Source organism: Salmo salar, chromosome ssa01, assembly GCF_905237065.1.
Source record: "Salmo salar chromosome ssa01, Ssal_v3.1, whole genome shotgun sequence".
Taxonomy (NCBI): domain Eukaryota; kingdom Metazoa; phylum Chordata; class Actinopteri; order Salmoniformes; family Salmonidae; genus Salmo; species Salmo salar.
Genome location: NC_059442.1, coordinates 151,617,658 through 151,637,620, shown reverse-complemented (window position 1 = coordinate 151,637,620; position 19,963 = coordinate 151,617,658). Strand labels below are relative to the sequence as shown.

General features: G+C 43.0%; 1 protein-coding gene across 2 annotated transcripts in view; it reads left to right on the top strand.

Annotated features, from left to right (window-relative positions):
* Window positions 1-138: 138 nt before the first annotated feature.
* Window positions 139-19,963, top strand: part of LOC106568526 (electrogenic sodium bicarbonate cotransporter 4) — a 58,154-nt gene continuing 38,329 nt past the window's right edge. The window contains exons 1-6 of one of the 2 annotated variants that reach the window (XM_014138957.2): window positions 139-266; window positions 4,790-4,854; window positions 5,201-5,416; window positions 18,152-18,281; window positions 18,807-18,967; window positions 19,686-19,841. In XM_014138957.2, coding sequence (XP_013994432.1) covers window positions 4,791-4,854; window positions 5,201-5,416; window positions 18,152-18,281; window positions 18,807-18,967; window positions 19,686-19,841 — 727 coding nt within the window. In that variant the 5' untranslated portion in view covers window positions 139-266; window position 4,790. The remainder of the gene's footprint in view (window positions 267-4,789; window positions 4,855-5,200; window positions 5,417-18,151; window positions 18,282-18,806; window positions 18,968-19,685; window positions 19,842-19,963) is intronic. The other variant, XM_045692257.1, reaches the window with a different exon arrangement.

Sequence of the window (19,963 nt, the reverse complement as noted above, 5' to 3'; positions counted from 1 at the left end):
CACACACACATACACACATACACACACACACACACACACACACACACACACACACACACACACACACACACACACACACACACACACACACACATACACACATAAACATACACAGGAAGGAGAACCAACAGCTATCTGTCGTTGGTGCAGGACAGTTGTATGCATCAGAGCCCAGAGTGACATTGAGACCTGCGTCCATTACTGAATCTATGATTAGTTCATCCTTAACTTAATTCCTCTCAGGTCAACTCTAACTGTCTTCTCAGGTAAGCCACTGACTCCTGTTACTGTTAATGCATGCTCTGTTGTGAATGGAGTTCAAAACTTGTTTGGGTGGTTGAGTTTTTGCTGTTTTTGTGTGTTCTTTACAAACAGGGTTACCTTTTCTGACAGCATCACTGACTGCATTCTCATTCCTCTTTTAAATATACGCATTATCAGGAAATAAACGGTTTGGTTTGACTTGGGATTTTCATCCATACAGTTCAGTGGAAATGAAGTCAATAAGAGAAACGGTCAACTTGTATATTGTGTTCTGTTGTGTACGCCATGAGCTTGTACTGTTGTTGGAGTTTCATTGAAAGATGAATGTGTGCTTAACGAAACAGTAGAATCGTTAGGAGAGACTGGACTCAGGTTTTATCTTAATCAATAGATCTGATCGATCAGTGATGAGTTGGAAAGCTTGCTCAGCCATTCATTGTATTTATTGCATTATTTAATGCCTTTGGACAGTATATTGAAAAGACAGGAGAATATTTGATAGAGTATATATCATCACATACAGATGTTAGATATGAGATGAGTACTGATATAACCTACCATGGCCAGATGTTAGATATGAGATGAGTACTGATATAACCTACCATGGCCAGATGTTAGATATGAGATGAGTACTGATATAACCTACCATGGCCAGATGTTAGATATGAGATGATTCCAGATATAACCTACTATGGCCAGATGTTAGATATGAGATGAGTACTGATATAACCTACTATGGCCAGATGTTAGATATGAGATGATTCCAGATATAACCTACCATGGCCAGATGTTAGATATGAGATGAGTACTGATATAACCTACCATGGCCAGATGTTAGATATGAGATGAGTACTGATATAACCTACTATGGCCAGATGTTAGATATGAGATGATTCCAGATATAACCTACTATGGCCAGATGTTAGATATGAGATGAGTACTGATATAACCTACTATGGCCAGATGTTAGATATGAGATGAGTACTGATATAACCTACCATGGCCAGATGTTAGATATGAGATGAGTACTGATATAACCTACCATGGCCAGATGTTAGATATGAGATGAGTACTGATATAACCTACCATGGCCAGATGTTAGATATGAGATGATTCCAGATATAACCTACTATGGCCAGATGTTAGATATGAGATGAGTACTGATATAACCTACTATGGCCAGATGTTAGATATGAGATGAGTACTGATATAACCTACCATGGCCAGATGTTAGATATGAGATGAGTACTGATATAACCTACCATGGCCAGATGTTAGATATGAGATGAGTACTGATATAACCTACTATGGCCAGATGTTAGATATGAGATGAGTACTGATATAACCTACCATGGCCAGATGTTAGATATGAGATGAGTACTGATATAACCTACTATGGCCAGATGTTAGATATGAGATGATTCCAGATATAACCTACCATGGCCAGATGTTAGATATGAGATGAGTACTGATATAACCTACCATGGCCAGATGTTAGATATGAGATGAGTACTGATATAACCTACTATGGCCAGATGTTAGATATGAGATGATTCCAGATATAACCTACTATGGCCAGATGTTAGATATGAGATGAGTACTGATATAACCTACTATGGCCAGATGTTAGATATGAGATGAATCCAGATATAACCTACCATGGCCAGATGTTAGATATGAGATGATTACTGATATAACCTACCATGGTCAGATGTTAGATATGAGATGAGTACTGATATAACCTACTATGGCCAGATGAGTTGTGTATTCTGAACAGGAGCTGTTTCTCTGCTAGTTGTGTTGCTTTGTTAGTTTACAGAGGACATGTATTATCATGGTTTAGTGCAGTGTTTCTGTTTCCTAACCCAGGACTTGGGGAACCCTAGTTACACATATTTGTTCTATCCCAACATCAGCACACCTGACTATACAAAATCAAGGGCTTGATCATTACCATATTAGTTGAATCAAGGGTGCTGTTGTGGATATATGCCACCTCCAAAACAACTGGGAACTGTGAAAAAAACTTACTCCGACTGGGAAAAATCTTTTTGAACGGTCATCCAAGTCGGAATTCCAAGTCGGAAACTCTGGCATTTCTCTAGAGCTCCGACTTTCCAACCGGAAGATCACTGACGTCATGATTTGACCTCGTTTTTTTAAAGTTCCCAACACCTGGAAAGGTATTTTACATATCAGCTAACCATAACTATGTTACAGCAATATGTCAGTTGATGACACAGTCGATGATATAGCATGCAACCATTGGTTGATGCATGTATGCAACTTCTGAGCAGGGCAATGTCTTTTGACCAATCAGATCAGCTCTGAAAAAGATCTGATGTGAAAAGATCTTTATTGGTCAAAATATCAATTAGTGGAAAAATATCAGAATTGAGCTGCCTTACAGATTTTAGAATCATTTTATCTCTGTTTTATCTTTATGCCTGGCAGTTATGGCTTGGGTTGATTGTGTAATCTGCTCTGCCTTGTTACCAGGGTGAGTAATCTTAATGGAAGTGACTCCAACCCAACTCATTACCAATAGGAGAATTGTGATCCAGTGAAGTGTGTTGACTAGGGGTGCACAACTCAGACCCTGCAGCTTCTCATCCTGCTGTTTTGAATTTCTCTATTGTACTTACCTAATCAGTGAATGTTATTGAATGATTGTGCAGTGAATGCATACACCTGGTTTTCAGGTAGAAAACCATTAAAAATCAAATGAATCAGTCACCCAAAATTAGCAGGACTGTGGCCCTCAAGGACCTGAGCTGGGCACCCCAGCTGTAAGCCTACCACTAGTATTGTCAGTTGCCCACTCAGTCAAAGTATTCCCTGTTCTGAGTTGTCCTTACAATGAACAGCACTCAGGGTGTATGTGGGGTGTGAAACATGCCCTTCACACCCAATGATCAGGAGCTCAGTGGGCAGCTGGTGATCTGGACTGACAAAGGTATTGATCAGCCTACAAAAACCCTGTGTGACACACACACACACACAGACAGACAGACAGACAGACAGACAGACAGACACACACACACACACACACACACACACACACACACACACACACACACACACACACACACACACACACAGGGGTACAGATGTAAAATCATTAAATCATTACAAATCTGTTGCCTCACTGTCATCCTTAAAGGTTAATGTAGGCCTAAAGCTGAATTGAATTGTTGAATGTGGTGTATACACTAATGCCCAGTCAAAATGAACCCCTACCCCCCCAGGACAATTTTCATAGATCTGAAGGAATCGGATTGGATTTAAGCCACAAGTAAAGGTCCACCTAGCCCAGATGGAGTTTCCGTCATTTTGCTTACACTAATCCGACCCTTTCCAATCTGTGAAAAGTGTCTATGGGATAGGAGTTAGGGATTGATTATTGACTGATCATAATGTTACAGACTTGATCTTTTGAAGGACATTCCTTGAGCATGTCCCCATACACTGATGTCCCTCTTTATCTCTCTAGCTCTTGTGAGCTCAACCTCCGGTCAGCTATAGTTTTCCAATGACTTTTCCTCATGTCAGTCACCCATCGATCTCCCGGATTACCAAATGCACATGTGGTGCTGTGTGGTTTGGCCAGGCGTCACATGGCCAGCAGGGTTATTCCTTTAAAGCTGGAATCTGCATTAGGTGAAACAGTGCCACTGGTCAGCCCAGGCACATTTGTTATTGTTTATGTTTTGTTTATGAAAGGAGGAGAGGAGCATCCAACATCTTAGTAAAAAAAACTCTGAAAGTAAGTGACCTGAATGTTGGTGACCTGAAAGTTAGTGACCTGAATGTTGGTGACCTGAATGTTAGTGACTAGTACAAGACTGCCAGATGGCAGCTGAGGTGATATATTGTGATGATCAAATGAGTTTACCTGGGGAATGCGTTGGGGATCATTCAGGTTCCTCTTTTATAAAGTGACCACATATTCAAAATGTAGAAAAACATACAACAGCCTAATGAGAGGTCTAGGACTCAAACCCCATGGGGGATATGTTCTACACACCTGCAATTCAAAAGTTTATACACACTGTCATTGTTCCTTTGCAATCTACCTGGCTTTATATATACAGGTACGTCAGGTTTAGATGAAGGAGTTTATATCTGCATAGTTCATACAGTATATTGGGTCTAACGGTTCTGTTTCTGTGTGCATTTCATCTGTCTGTGTGTTAAAGCAAGACTCATATCAAAGGGTTCTGTAATGAAACAGGACAGAGTGGAGAGATAGAGAATCAGAGGAGAGAGAAGTGTACAGACTTTCATCCTCTCTCTCGCTCGCTCTCTCTCTCTCTCCCTCTCCCTCTCTTGCTCTCTCTCTCTCTCTCTCTCTCTCTCTCTCTCTCTGTCTCTCTCTGTCTCTCTCTTTCTCTCTCTGTCTCTCTCTTTCTCTCTCTGTCACTCTCTGTCTCTCTGTCTCTCTCTGCCTCTGTCTCTCTCTCTCTGCCTCTGTCTCTCTCTCTCTGCCTCTGTCTCTCTCTCTGTGTCTCTGTCTCTCTCTCAGGATGGCACATGATTGGCAGGGAGGTAGAAGTAGGAGTCACCACCGATATGAGGAAGATGATGAAGGTGAGTACGGCCACACACACACACACACACACACACACACACACACACACACACACACACACACACACACACACACACACACACACACACACACACACACACACACACACATACAGTTGTGTAGTGTGTGCAATGTCCACTGTATGGAAGGAACAGACATCTGTAAGTCCAATATGTCAAGTAGAGTGTTAAGGAAGATAATGTTGTGTCAATGGTAACCTCTCTCTTCTCTCTCTCTCTCTCTCTCTCTCTCTCTCTCTCTCTCTCTCTCTCTCTCTCTCTCTCTCTCTTCTCTCCTCCTCTCTCTCTCTTCTCTCCTCCTCTCTCTCTCTCTCTCTCTCTCAAGAACCCCAGCCATTGTATATTGGTGTTCCGTTAACACACGGTTACAGTAAAAGGAGACGGCGTAAACACCGCTCCCAACGCGAGAAACATCACACCCACCATGACCAACACACACACCACGAACACACACACCATGACCATCACTATGACAACCAGGAACACTACGAAGATGAGGAGGAGATGGAACAGCATGACATATTTCACCCTGACTCCACAGGTGAGCGCTCACACACACACGCACATATGAGAAGCATACGACCAGCCACTGTTGTTGCTGTCTTGAGGAACGATCGCCTGTCATTGCCAGGCATGGTTAGAGCTACCAGCAGGGTGTGTGTGTGTGTGTGTGTGTGTGTGTGTGTGTGTGTGTGTGTGTGTGTGTGAAAGATGAAGCCGCATGATTCCTGTTTCCATGGGGGCCAGCATTCTGAAGCATGGTTCCTGTTTCCATGGGGGCCAGCATTCTGAAGCATGGTTCCTGTTTCCATGGGGGCCAGCATTCTGAAGCATGGTTCCTGTTTCCATGGGGGCCAGCGTTCTGAAGCATGGTTCCTGTTTCCATGGGGGCCAGCATTCTGAAGCATGGTTCCTGTTTCCATGGGGGCCAGCATTCTGAAGCATGGTTCCTGTTTCCATGGGGGCCAGCGTTCTGAAGCATGGTTCCTGTTCCCATGGGGGCCAGCATTCTGAAGCACGGTTCCTGTTCCCATGGGGGCCAGCATTCTGAAGCATGGTTCCTGTTCACATGGGGGCCAGCATTCTGAAGCATGGTTCCTGTTCCCATGGGGGCCAGCATTCTGAAGCATGGTTCCTGTTTCCATGGGGGCCAGCATTCTGAAGCATGGTTCCTGTTCACATGGGGGCCAGCATTCTGAAGCATGGTTCCTGTTCCCATGGGGGCCAGCATTCTGAAGCATGGTTCCTGTTCACATGGGGGCCAGCGTTCTGAAGCATGGTTCCTGTTCCCATGGGGGCCAGCATTCTGAAGCATGGTTCCTGTTCCCATGGGGGCCAGCATTCTGAAGCATGGTTCCTGTTTCCATGGGGGCCAGCGTTCTGAAGCTGGTAAGCTGATTAGAGCTGAGGAACTCAAACCCTGGTCCAACCACCAGCGGCCCTGTGTGTGTGTGTGTGTGTGTGTGTGTGTGTGTGTGTGTGTGTGTGTGTGTGTGTGTGTGTGTGTGTGTGTGTGTGTGTGTGTGTGTGTGTGTGTGTGTGTGTGTCAGGGGGTGGAGAGTCCTTCAGGGTGCTGTGGGGTGTGTTGGCCTCTTAAGCCTCTGGCCCTTTACTGCTCCAGGATTTAGAGCAGACCAGCTCAGCTCCACAAGAACACAGCACAACAGTTCCATTACAGGACGGAACATACCGGTATTGGGGTCTTGCCTGGTATTGGAGTGCTACCTCTCTGGGCTGGACAGAGATTGGCTGGGAGTACAGGTGCATACTGAAGGTCTCTGGTTCTAGATCTGAGATATTGTGGTTCCTGTGGTTAATCATGCAGGACTCTGGATCCTCCATCACCTCCAGCATGGCCTCTCACTGGACACTGCCTAAAACAGGTAACAACAGGAAGATGATATAGGAGGAGGTATAGAGAACAGTAAGAGAGGATGGAAGGAGGGGAGGAGGTATAGAAAACAGGAGGGAAGGAGGGGAGGAAGTATAAAATACAGGAAGAGAGGACGGGAGGACGGGAGGAGGTATAGAAAACAGGAAGAGAGGACTGGAGGAAGTACAGAAAACAGGAAGAGTGGATGGGAGAAGGAGAGGAGGTATAGAAAGTGTGGACATGGCATTGGTGTTTCTCAACCTCTGGTCTTTGGACCAGCAGCTGTCTCTGGGATGTAGTTGGTGGATTGTTCAATTAGGTCTTGTGTGATAGTTTGGATCTAATTTGGAGACTGTAGCAAAGTGTCTGTTTGCCTCAGTGCTCTCTGAAGGACTAGTCTCTCTTGCACTGTCACATCTCTTTCTCTGATTCACTCTGCTTCTTTCTCTGATTCACTCTGCTTCTTTCTCTTATTCACTCTGCTTCTTTCTCTGATTCACTCTGCTTCTTTCTCTGATTCACTCTGCTTCTTTCTCTGAACCCCTCTGCTTCTTTCTCTGAATCACTCTGCTTCTTTGTCTGATTCACTCTGCTTCTTTTTCTGATTCACTCTGCTTCTTTGTATGATTCACTCTGCTTCTTTCTCTGATTCACTCTGCTTCTTTCTCTGATTCACTCTGCTTCTTTCTCTGAACCCCTCTGCTTCTTTCTCTGAATCACTCTGCTTTTTTGTCTGATTCACTCTGCTTCTTTTTCTGATTCACTCTGCTTCTTTGTCTGATTCACTCTGCGTCTATGTCTGATTCACTCTGCTTCTTTCTCTGAATCACTCTGCTTCTTTCTCTGAATCACTCTGCTTCTTTGTTTGATTCAATTTGCTTCTTTTTCTGATTCACTCTGCTTCTTTCTCTGATTCACTCTGCTTCTTTCTCTTATTCACTCTGCTTCTTTGTCTGATTCACCCTGCTTCTTTTTCTTATTCACTCTGCTTCTTTGTCTGATTCGCTTTGCTTCTTTGTCTGATTCACTCTGCTTCTTTCTCTTATTCACTCTGCTTCTTTGTCTGATTCACCCTGCTTCTTTCTCTGATTCACTCTGCTTCTATGTCTTATTCACTCTGCTTTTTTCTCTGAGTCACTCTGCTTCTTTGTCTTATTCACTCTGCTTCTTTGTCTGAATTTCCCTGCTTCTTTGTCTGATTCATTCCGCTTCTTTCTCTGATTCACTCTGCTTTTTTCTCTGAGTCACTCTGCTTCTTTGTCTAATTCACTCTGCTTCTTTGTCTGAATTTCCCTGCTTCTTTGTCTGATTCACTCTGCTTCTTTTTCTGATTCACACTGCTTCTTTGTATGATTCACTCTGCTTCTTTCTCTGATTCACTCTGCTTCTTTCTCTGATTCACACTGATTATTTCTCTGATTCACTCTGCTTCTATGTCTGATTCACTCTGCTTCTTTCTCTTATTCACTCTGCTTCTTTCTCTGATTCACTCTGATTCTTTGTCTGATTCACTCTGCTTCTTTGTCTGATTCACTCTGCTTCTTTGTCTGATTCACTCTGCTTCTTTCTCTGATTCACTCTGCTTCTTTCTCTGATTCACTCTGATTCTTTGTGTGATTCACTCTGCTTCTTTGTCTGATTCACTCTGCTTCTATCTCTGATTCACTCTGCTTCTTTTTCTTATTCACTCTGCTTCTTTCTCTGATTCACTCTGCTTCTTTCTCTTATTCACTCTGCTTGTTTGTCTGATTCACTCTGCTTATTTTTCCAATTCACTCTGCTTCTATGTCTGATTCACTCTGCTTCTTTCTCTGATTCACTCTGCTTGTTTGTCTGATTCACTCTGCTTATTTTTCTGATACACTCTGCTTCTTTCTCTTATTCACTCTGCTTCTTTGTCTGATTCACTCTGCTTATTTTTCTGATACACTCTGCTTCTATGTCTGATTCACTCTGCTTCTTTCTCTGATTCACTCTGCTTCTTTCTCTGATTCACTCTACTTGTTTGTCTGATTCACTCTGCTTATTTTTCTGATTCACTCTGCTTCTATGTCTGATTCACTCTGCTTCTTTCTCTGATTCACTCTGCTTCTTTGTCTGATTCACCCTGCTTCTTTTTCTGATTCACTCTGCTTCTTTGTCTGATTCACTCTGCTTCTTTCTCTGATTCACTCTGCTTCTTTCTCTCAATCTCCCTCTGTGAACTATTAGATTGCATTTGTTATAAAAAAATTGGGCCTCAAGGTCTGTCTTCAGTAACCTCTTAGAGACAGGGCCTGTATATCTGTCCTCAGTAACATCTTAGAGACATCTTTGTCTGATTCACTCTGCTTCTATCTCTGATTCACTCTGCTTCTTTTTCTTATTCACTCTGCTTCTTTCTCTGATTCTCTCTGCTTCTTTCTCTTATTCACTCTGTAACTCTTGTTAAATGTCTGATTCATCTCTAAGCTTATTTTTCCAATTCACTCTGCTTCTATGTCTGATTCACTCTGCTTCTTTCTCTTATTCACTCTGCTTCTTTCTCTTATTCACTCTGCTTCTTTCTCTGATTCACTCTGCTTATTTTTCTGATTCACTCTACTTCTATGTCTGATTCACTCTGCTTCTTTCTCTTATTCACTCTGCTTCTTTGTCTGATTCACTCTGCTTCTTTGTCTGATTCACTCTGCTTCTTTCTCTGATTCACTCTGCTTCTTTCTCTGATTCACTCTGATTCTTTGTCTGATTCACTCTGCTTCTTTGTCTGATTCACTCTGCTTCTATCTCTGATTCACTCTGCTTCTTTTTCTTATTCACTCTGCTTCTTTCTCTGATTCACTCTGCTTCTTTCTCTTATTCACTCTGCTTGTTTGTCTGATTCACTCTGCTTATTTTTCCAATTCACTCTGCTTCTATGTCTGATTCACTCTGCTTCTTTCTCTGATTCACTCTGCTTGTTTGTCTGATTCACTCTGCTTATTTTTCTGATACACTCTGCTTCTATGTCTGATTCACTCTGCTTCTTTGTCTGATTCACTCTGCTTATTTTTCTGATACACTCTGCTTCTATGTCTGATTCACTCTGCTTCTTTCTCTGATTCACTCTGCTTCTTTCTCTGATTCACTCTACTTGTTTGTCTGATTCACTCTGCTTATTTTTCTGATTCACTCTGCTTCTTTGTCTGATTCACTCTGCTTCTTTCTCTGATTCACTCTGCTTCTTTCTCTGATTCACTCTGATTCTTTGTCTGATTCACTCTGCTTCTTTGTCTGATTCACTCTGCTTCTATCTCTGATTCACTCTGCTTCTTTTTCTTATTCACTCTGCTTCTTTCTCTGATTCACTCTGCTTCTTTATCTTATTCACTCTGCTTGTTTGTCTGATTCACTCTGCTTATTTTTCCAATTCACTCTGCTTCTATGTCTGATTCACTCTGCTTCTTTCTCTGATTCACTCTGCTTGTTTGTCTGATTCACTCTGCTTATTTTTCTGATACACTCTGCTTCTATGTCTGATTCACTCTGCTTCTTTCTCTGATTCACTCTGCTTCTTTGTCTGATTCACTCTGCTTCTTTGTCTGATTCACTCTGCTTCTTTCTCTGATTCACTCTGCTTCTTTGTCTGATTCACTCTGCTTCTTTTTCTGATTCACTCTGCTTCTTTCTCTGATTCACTCTGCTTCTTTCTCTCAATCTCCCTCTGTGAACTATTAGATTGCATTTGTTATAAAAAAATTGGGCCTCAAGGTCTGTCTTCAGTAACCTCTTAGAGACAGGGCCTGTATATCTGTCCTCAGTAACATCTTAGAGACATCTTTGTCTGATTCACTCTGCTTCTATCTCTGATTCACTCTGCTTCTTTTTCTTATTCACTCTGCTTCTTTCTCTGATTCACTCTGCTTCTTTCTCTTATTCACTCTGCTTGTTTGTCTGATTCACTCTGCTTCTTTATCTTATTCACTCTGCTTGTTTGTCTGATTCACTCTGCTTATTTTTCCAATTCACTCTGCTTCTATGTCTGATTCACTCTGCTTCTTTCTCTGATTCACTCTGCTTGTTTGTCTGATTCACTCTGCTTATTTTTCTGATACACTCTGCTTCTATGTCTGATTCACTCTGCTTCTTTGTCTGATTCACTCTGCTTCTTTCTCTGATTCACTCTGCTTCTTTGTCTGATTCACTCTGCTTCTTTTTCTGATTCACTCTGCTTCTTTGTCTGATTCACTCTGCTTCTTTCTCTGATTCACTCTGCTTCTTTCTCTCAATCTCCCTCTGTGAACTATTAGATTGCATTTGTTATAAAAAAATTGGGCCTCAAGGTCTGTCTTCAGTAACCTCTTAGAGACAGGGCCTGTATATCTGTCCTCAGTAACATCTTAGAGACATCTTTGTCTGATTCACTCTGCTTCTATCTCTGATTCACTCTGCTTCTTTTTCTTATTCACTCTGCTTCTTTCTCTGATTCACTCTGCTTCTTTCTCTTATTCACTCTGCTTGTTTGTCTGATTCACTCTGCTTATTTTTCCAATTCACTCTGCTTCTATGTCTGATTCACTCTGCTTCTTTCTCTGATTCACTCTGCTTGTTTGTCTGATTCACTCTGCTTATTTTTCTGATACACTCTGCTTCTATGTCTGATTCACTCTGCTTCTTTCTCTGATTCACTCTGCTTCTTTCTCTGATTCACTCTACTTGTTTGTCTGATTCACTCTGCTTATTTTTCTGATACACTCTGCTTCTATGTCTGATTCACTCTGCTTCTTTCTCTGATTCACTCTGCTTCTTTCTCTGATTCACTCTACTTATTTTTCTGATTCACTCTGCTTCTTTTTCTTATTCACTCTGCTTCTTTCTCTGATTCACTCTGCTTCTTTCTCTTATTCACTCTGCTTGTTTGTCTGATTCACTCTGCTTATTTTTCTGATTCACTCTGCTTCTTTCTCTGATTCACTCTGCTTCTTTGTCTGATTCACTCTGCTTCGTTGTCTGATTCACTCTGCTTCTTTGTCTGATTCACTCTGCTTCTTTTTCTGATTCACTCTGCTTCTTTGTCTGATTCACTCTGCTTCTTTCTCTGATTCACTCTGCTTCTTTCTCTCAATCTCCCTCTGTGAACTATTAGATTGCATTTGTTATTAAAAAATTGGGCCTCAAGGTCTGTCTTCAGTAACCTCTTAGAGACAGGGCCTGTATATCTGTCCTCAGTAACATCTTAGAGACATGGTCTGTCTGCCTGTCCTCAGTAACATCTTAGAGACAGGATCTGTCTGTCTGTCCTCAGTAACCTCTTAGAGACAGGATCTGTACGTCTGTCCTCAGTAACCTCTTAGAGACAGGGTCTGTCTGTCCTCGGTAACCTCTTAGAGACAGGATCTATTTGTCTGTCTGTCCTCAGTAATTACCCTCTTAGAGACAGGGCCTGTCTGTCTGTCCTCAGTAACCTCTTAGACGTCCCCATCTTATCCAAGATGGCATAGCAGTCAGACGTCCTTTGTCCTCGTCTTGTCGTGTCCCGTGTATATATATTTACATCTTTTCTTCGCATATATTTTTTAAATATTTTTTTTCTTCTAAAAACTCAACTTCAAAACACTCTCCTGCAACCCGCCTCACCAATTTTCTTTTTTTTAAAGTATTATTTACCCGGAGCAAACATCAATTATTCCGGAGCTAGCCAGCTGGAGTTCCATCAGCCACTCCTGGGCTACAATCACCTATCCGGACCCGTTTTACTGCCGATGCGGAGCCCCACCGGGCCTTCACGACTGGACTACCGACGTTATCTGCCCGAAAGAGTTATCTAACTGGCCCCTCCGTCGCGACGTAACCTGAACGCCCATCTGCGGCCCGCTAATCGTTAGCTGTCTTATCGGCTACTATCTAAATAGGTCTATCGGACAATTTTCTTGGGCCACTATAACAATAACTATTTTGCCAATTGGATTGGTCCCCTCTACCACACGGAACCCCACTAATCTACCGACGGAAATGCACGAGGTGGCTAAAAACAGTCCATCTTCTGCCAGCTTGCTACTCATGGCCCGGCTAGCTGTCTGAATCGCCGTGACCCCAACCAACCTCACTACTCACTGGACCCTTATGATCACTCGGCTAAGCATGCCTCTCCTTAATGTCAATATACCTTGTCCGTTGCTGTTCTGGTTAGTGTTTATTGGCTTATTTCACTGTAGAGCCTCTAGCCCTGCTCATTATACCTTATCCAACCATTCAGTTCCACCACCCACACATGCGATGACATCACCTGGTTTCAATTATGTTTCTAGAGACAATATCTCTCTCATCATCATTCAATGTCTAGGTTTACCTCCACTGTATTCACATCCTACCATACCTTTGTCTGTACATTATACCTTGAAGCTATTTTATCACCCCCAGAAACCTGTTCCTTTTACTCTCTGTTCCGGACGTCCTAGATGACCAATTCTCATAGCTTTTAGCCGTACCCTTATCCTACTCCTCCTCTGTTCCTCTGGCGATGTAGAGGTGAATCCAGGCCCTGCAGTGCCTAGCTCCACTCCTATTCCCCAGGCACTCTCTTTTGATGACTTCTGTACCGTAATAGCCTTGGTTTCATGCATGTTAACATTAGAAGCCTCCTCCCTAAGTTTGTTTTATTCACTGCTTTAGCACACTCTGCCAACCCGGATGTCCTAGCCGTGTCTGAATCCTGGCTTAGGAAGACCATCAAAAACTCTGAAATCTCCATCCCTAACTACAACATTTTCAGACAAGATAGAACAGCCAAAGGGGGCGGTGTTGCAATCTACTGCAGAGATAGCCTGCAGAGTTCTGTCCTACTATCCAGGTCTGTACCCAAACAATTTGAACTTCTACTTTTAAAAATCCACCTCTCTAAAATCAAGTCTCTCACCGTTGCCACCTGCTATAGACCACCCTCTGCCCCCAGCTGTGCTCTGGACACCATATGTGAACTGATTGCCCCCCATTTATCTTCAGAGCTCGTGCTACTAGCTGACCTAAACTTGGACATGCTTAACACCCCGGCCATCCTACAATCTAAGCTTGATGCCCTCAATCTCACACAAATTATCAATGAACCTACCAGGTACCACCCCAAAGCCGTAAACACGGGCACCCTCATAGATATCATCCTAACCAACTTGCCCTCTAAATACACCTCTGCTGTTTTCAACCAAGATCTCAGCGATCACTGCCTCATTGCCTGCATCCGTAATGGGTCAGTGGTCAAACGACCACTCATCACTGTCAAACGCTCCCTGAAACACTTCAGCGGGCAGGCCTTTCTAATCGACCTGGCCCGGGTATCCTGGAAGGATATTAACCTCATCCCATCAGTAGAGGATGCCTGGTTATTTTTTTAAATGCCTTCCTCACCATCTTAAATAAGCATGCCCCATTCAAGAAATTTAGAACCAGGAACAGATATAGCCCTTGGTTCTCTCCAGACCTGACTGCCCTTAACCAACACAAAAACATCCTGTGGCATTCTGAATTAGCATCGAACAGCCCCTGTGATATGCAACTTTTCAGGGAAGTTAGAAACCAATATACACAGGCAGTTAGAAAAGCCAAGGCTAGCTTTTTCAAGCAGAAATTTGCTTCCTGCAACACAAACTCAAAAAGGTTCTGGGACACTGTAAAGTCCATGGAGAATAAGAACACCTCCTCCCAGCTGCCCACTGCACTGAGGATAGGAAACTCTGTCACCACCGATAAATCCACTATAATTGAGAATTTCAATAAGCATTTTTCTAGGGCTGGCCATGCTTTCCACCTGGCTACCCCTACCCCGGTCAACATCACTACACCCCCCACAGCAACTCGCCCAAGCCTTCCCCATTTCTCCTTCTCCCAAATCCAGTCAGCTGATGTTCTGTTCTTTTTGATGTTCTGTTCAATTATCTGGCGAAATTGTTGCAACCCCTATTACTAGCCTGTTCAACCTCTCTTTCGTGTCGTCTGAGATTCCCAAAGATTGGAAAGCAGCTGCGGTCATCCCCCTCTTCAAAGGGGGGGACACTCTTGACCCAAACTGTTACAGACCTATATCTATCCTACCCTGCCTTTCTAAGGTCTTTGAAAGCCAAGTCAACAAACAGATTACCGACCATTTCGAATCCCACCGCACCTTCTCCGCTATGCAATCTGGTGTCATGACGTTGGCCTGTGGGTAAGGTTTATGACCCCCCCATAAATACCTTTCTCCCTTCCCCTCTCTTTCTGACCCTACTGAAGGACTTGAATAGCCTGTGTTAAATATAGAGAGTCTGGGAACATCAAACAAATGGGGAAAAGGAACCATATTTTGGTAATAAAACCAGTTGGAAATATGCTTGGGACCGTAATGAGTATGGATGTCAGTTCGGTTGTCATCTGAGACATTATGACTGATGACAGGGCGACATAAACTGTACCTGAGAAAGTATACACCCTCTAGTTATCAGAGTAACATGGAATTGTTATGCAATTGAAATGTTTGATATTGAAATTGTTTGTTAGGAGATTAAATGTAATTTTAGCTTCCAAATGAGAGAATTGGGTTTTCATAAGGAAAGTGCCCTGCTTGATCAGTGGCCCACCCCTGTGAAGAGACAGGGGTTATAAACGATGAAACACATCCTTCCCCCTCTCCACTATATAAGCCTTTGACGAAAAGATAACCAGGTTCCAGTATGTGAGGTCTGCAGCCTCTACGTTAGAAGGACACACGTCAAGTACAGAACTAAGCCAACCTCAGCGTGAGCTTTGGTGGCGAATGGTATGAACTTTGAGCTTATTCACTACAGAAGTGATACTTCCTAGCCGTTGAGTTAGCAGCGGCCGCTGTAGACGGGGGCTAGGAAAGGATGGACGACGGATCCAGTCTAACAGACAGACAAAGATACCACCACGTATCCAATTTACCACCAGAGACATTCTTCCGAGGACAGGAAGATCTGTTGGCCAACCCGGCCAGAATCTAAATTACCAATCTACCGAAGCGCAGCTCAGAGTAAATATTTATTGCATTTTCCTTTTCCAAATGGGCGGTAATTTAGAATGCATAAGATAATGTATTTACGATAGCATAGCTTCTGTTTCTTTGTTCCTAAGTCTTCCCGCTCTTTCATTCAAGCCCAACCCCCTTTCCTTTGTGTAACCAGCCATCATGTATGACATCATTTGTATTCGGTGTATTTGTAATTCTGTGTGATTAGTTTAGGTATTTAGTAAATAAATAATTAAACCCAATTTTGTATTGCTGATTCAACTTGTTAGCCAGGGTTCATGAAGATAGCCAAGAATTTTCAACTTTCATTATGAGACTGAAAATAAGATAAGGGTTAATATTGACTGCTATCGATGTAAAATATAACTAAGTATTTTAAGAGTTTATTCGGAAGATAACGGCTCTATAAACGTCCTTCCGTGGTGCCCCGACTTTGTAGTTAATTACATTTACATGATTAGCTTAATCAGGTAATATTAATTACAGAGAAAGGATTTTATAGGTTAGCATGTCATATCACTTAATCCGGCATAGCCAAAGACACGACACCTTCGGCCGCCTCTCCTTCCAGTTCTCTGCTGCCAATGACTGGAACGAACTACAAAAATCTCTGAAACTGCAAACACTTATCTCCCTCACTAGCTTTAAGCACCAGCTGTCAGAGCAGCTCACAGATTACTGCACCTGTACATAGCCCATCTATAATTTACCCCAAACAACTACCTCTTCCCCTACTGTATTTATTTATTTATTTTGCTCCTTTGCACCCCATTATTTCTATTTCTACTTTGCATTTTCTTCCACTGCAAATCTACCATTCCAGTGTTTTACTTGCTATATTGTATTTACTTCGCCACCATGGTCTTTTTTTGCATTTACCTCCCTTATCTCACCTCATTTGCTCATATTGTATATAGACTTATTTTTCTACTGTATTATTGACTGTATGTTTGTTTTTACTCCATGTGTAACTCTGTGTTGTTGTATGTGTCGAACTACTTTGCTTTATCTTGGCCAGGTCGCAATTGTAAATGAGAACTTGTTCTCAACTTGCCTACCTGGTTAAATAAAGGTGAAATAAAAAAATGTAAATAAAAAGAGACAGGGCCTGTCTGTCTGTCCTCAGTAAACCCTCTTAGAGACAGGGTCTGTCTGTCTGTCCTCAGTAAACCCTCTTAGAGACAGGGTCTGTCCATGTGCTGTTACCACGCGCTGACTCTTGGGTAGTGCTCTTAGGCACTGTGATGCTTATCTTAGCAACTCAATACCAATAGTTTTATACTGTAGGCAACAAAGAGATTAACAGAATCATATCAAATACTTGCTTCGTTTTTGTGTGGGTTTTATTCAATCCAGAACCAACATGATGAAAGTCATCAAGCTCGTGACTTATCTTTCTGGCTTGCATCAGGAACATTGCATACATTACATACCAACCCTTCCCTCCCTCCCATCTGTCTGTGAGCTCCTGTACCTCAGACCACTGGGATTAAAAACTACTGCTGCCAAGGAGCAGATCAACACACACACACACACACAAACACACATGTACACACACACTTCACACATTCACACACCCACTTCTTATCCTCAAACCGTAGCACAGATATGGGTTCTGAAAGTGAAATACCACGTAAACACACCAGCACACCACACTAATTTACAGAGTATATTGTGTGAAGTGTGTACAGTATGTATGCAGATGTTTTTGCTATGTATCAGTCACATGTCATTTGGCATTTCAGGGAATCAATGTATGGACCAGATGGGGGGGGCAGAAAGGGGGGAGGTTATTCATTGACTGTATAAAGGGGGTGAGGGGTGAGTGGGGATTAGGGGGTATTTATTTACCAGCTTTCACTGGGACTCTGTGACTGACAGGGGTAAGAGCGTTAGAGATTAGTGGTGTTGTTTTGGGTTGGGGTGGAAGGGAACTCACACAGGATCAAAGTAAGCTAGGACCATCAGAAGAGGAACGACACACGCAGACACACATACAGCACACAGCACACACACCCATGCAGACGAGTGGTGTGATGCCAGTTATCAGAGCCCTGGGCTAGGAGCATGTTAATTGCTTTGTTCCACCGACAGGAAATTCTGAGACAGTCTTGGGAACACTACAGTTTTCCAGTTCTATTCAGTTACAGTTGCAGGCTATACATTTTACAAATAGATAAACAAATTAACAAACACAGATTCTATAAAATGTCTGATTTGTCTGAGTAAATGGTTTAGTACACACTGTCATGACAATCCAAAGCTGCAGCAACTATCTGTCCACCGTACATCAAAGAAGAATATCCTATACAGAACTCACACACACTGTAAGTAAAAGTGTTCGATACATACAGTAGATACAGTATATTTTCAAATTCAATTTCTTTGGTTTGATAGTTATTCTCTTGTGTTTGAACTCCATTTCCAAGTGTCCCCGGCGGCGGAGAGGCTGCGTTACATCCTGGGTGAAGATGATGACTTGCCAACGCCGACTCTTTTCACAGAGATGGACACACTGCAACACGATGGAGATGATATGGAGTGGAAAGAGTCTGCTAGGTACACACACACACACAAACACACACTTCAACCCTTGTGTTTCCACCCTGGAGTGTTTGCCCTCATTAGTTTGGGATTGTTGGGGGGCTTTGGGTGGGATTTGGGGGAGTTGTCAGTAGGGGACCTGTAGATAGTTTCATTAGAAGAGTGTTAGCAGTAGAGCCCTACAGTGGGCTACATCTGACTCCCCTCTATGACTCTGGGGGTTAGAGGTCAAACCCAGCATCCCTCAAGGTCGCAGGCTGGGAGGCAATAAACCAGCTGACCGACCAATCAATCAATATGTCAAACATTCAATAATGCACATGCATACACAGCAGAGCCAGAACGGAATTAAGCGGTGAAACAAAAACGACACCCTCTGGCTTTTGAAGAAACAGGAAATTGTCATATTTGAGTCCAGCAGAAAGTATTTCGTATTCCTCTATAGCATTTTCCTGTCTGCTCTCTCTACCTTACTCTCTTTTCTGTGTGTGTGTCGCTCTCTATCTCTCTGTCTCTCTTCCTCTCACTCCTTCTCTGTAGGTGGGTGAAGTTTGAGGAGAAGGTGGAGGAGGGAGGAGAGAGGTGGAGTAAGCCCCATGTGTCCACCTTGACCCTCCACAGTCTGTTTGAGTTGAGGACCTGTATACAGACTGGCAGTGTACTGCTGGATCTGGAGGGATACTCCCTGCCAGAGATAGTGGGTGAGTGTGTGTCTGTGTGACCCTTTGCCAAGTCCCCAACAACCTGATGTTGTGGTTTTCAGGGGAAATGGAAAGAGAACCTGTGACGAGACTTCCACTTTTGGACGTTAACAAGATAACACTCCATCCTCCTCCAAATTGACTGGATTGGTTGAACAGTGGAGAAGAGAACCTCCCCCGACAGCTTTTCTTCTTATTGTCAAGACCAGTATGCAGGGGATTTAGTTTCAGGCACTTATTTTACGCCTGCTAGGTTAGGTTAGTGTGACCCGGGCTATGTTCCCTTCTAAAATCAACCCATAGTTCCTGTGCACCTGTGGAGATCCGAGAAAATTTGATAGGTGTAAGCAATATAGTAAAGCTTCATCTTGCCCTCTGATAGGCCAGGTGGATGTGGATCAGAGGCGTTTGGTGGGAGGAGCTATAGGGCTTATTGTAATGTCTGGAATGGAATTAATGCAACGAAGTCAAACATGTGGGTCCATATGTTTGATGTGTTTGATACTGTTCCATTGATTCCATTCTATCCATTACAATGAGCACGTCCTCCTATAGCCACTCCCACCAGCCTCCTCTGAAGTGGATAGGGGGTAAGGGGTTGATCTGGGATTGAGACCACTCTGATCTCACTGTGACCAGTTACACCTGCAACCCGTTTGTTCTATATCTCACTCTGTTTCTCTATGTTTTACCCTTGAACTCTCACCCCTGACCCCAGATGAAATTGTGGATCGCCAAGTAGCTGATGGTCTGATTGGTCCAGAGCTGAGGGAGAAGGTCAGCTTCGTGTTGCTACGGAAACATCGCCACCAGCATAAGAAACCCATGCATCGCTCACTAGCCGACATGGGCAAATCAAACAATTGCCCCGCCAGTGAGTGTGTGCATCTGTAGGTCTGCGTGCATGTGTGTGTGTGTGTGCATGTGTTGAGTGATCTTGTTGATTTCATCTCTATCATGCTGATTTGACTAAAACAACAATAATAATTTCTCTCC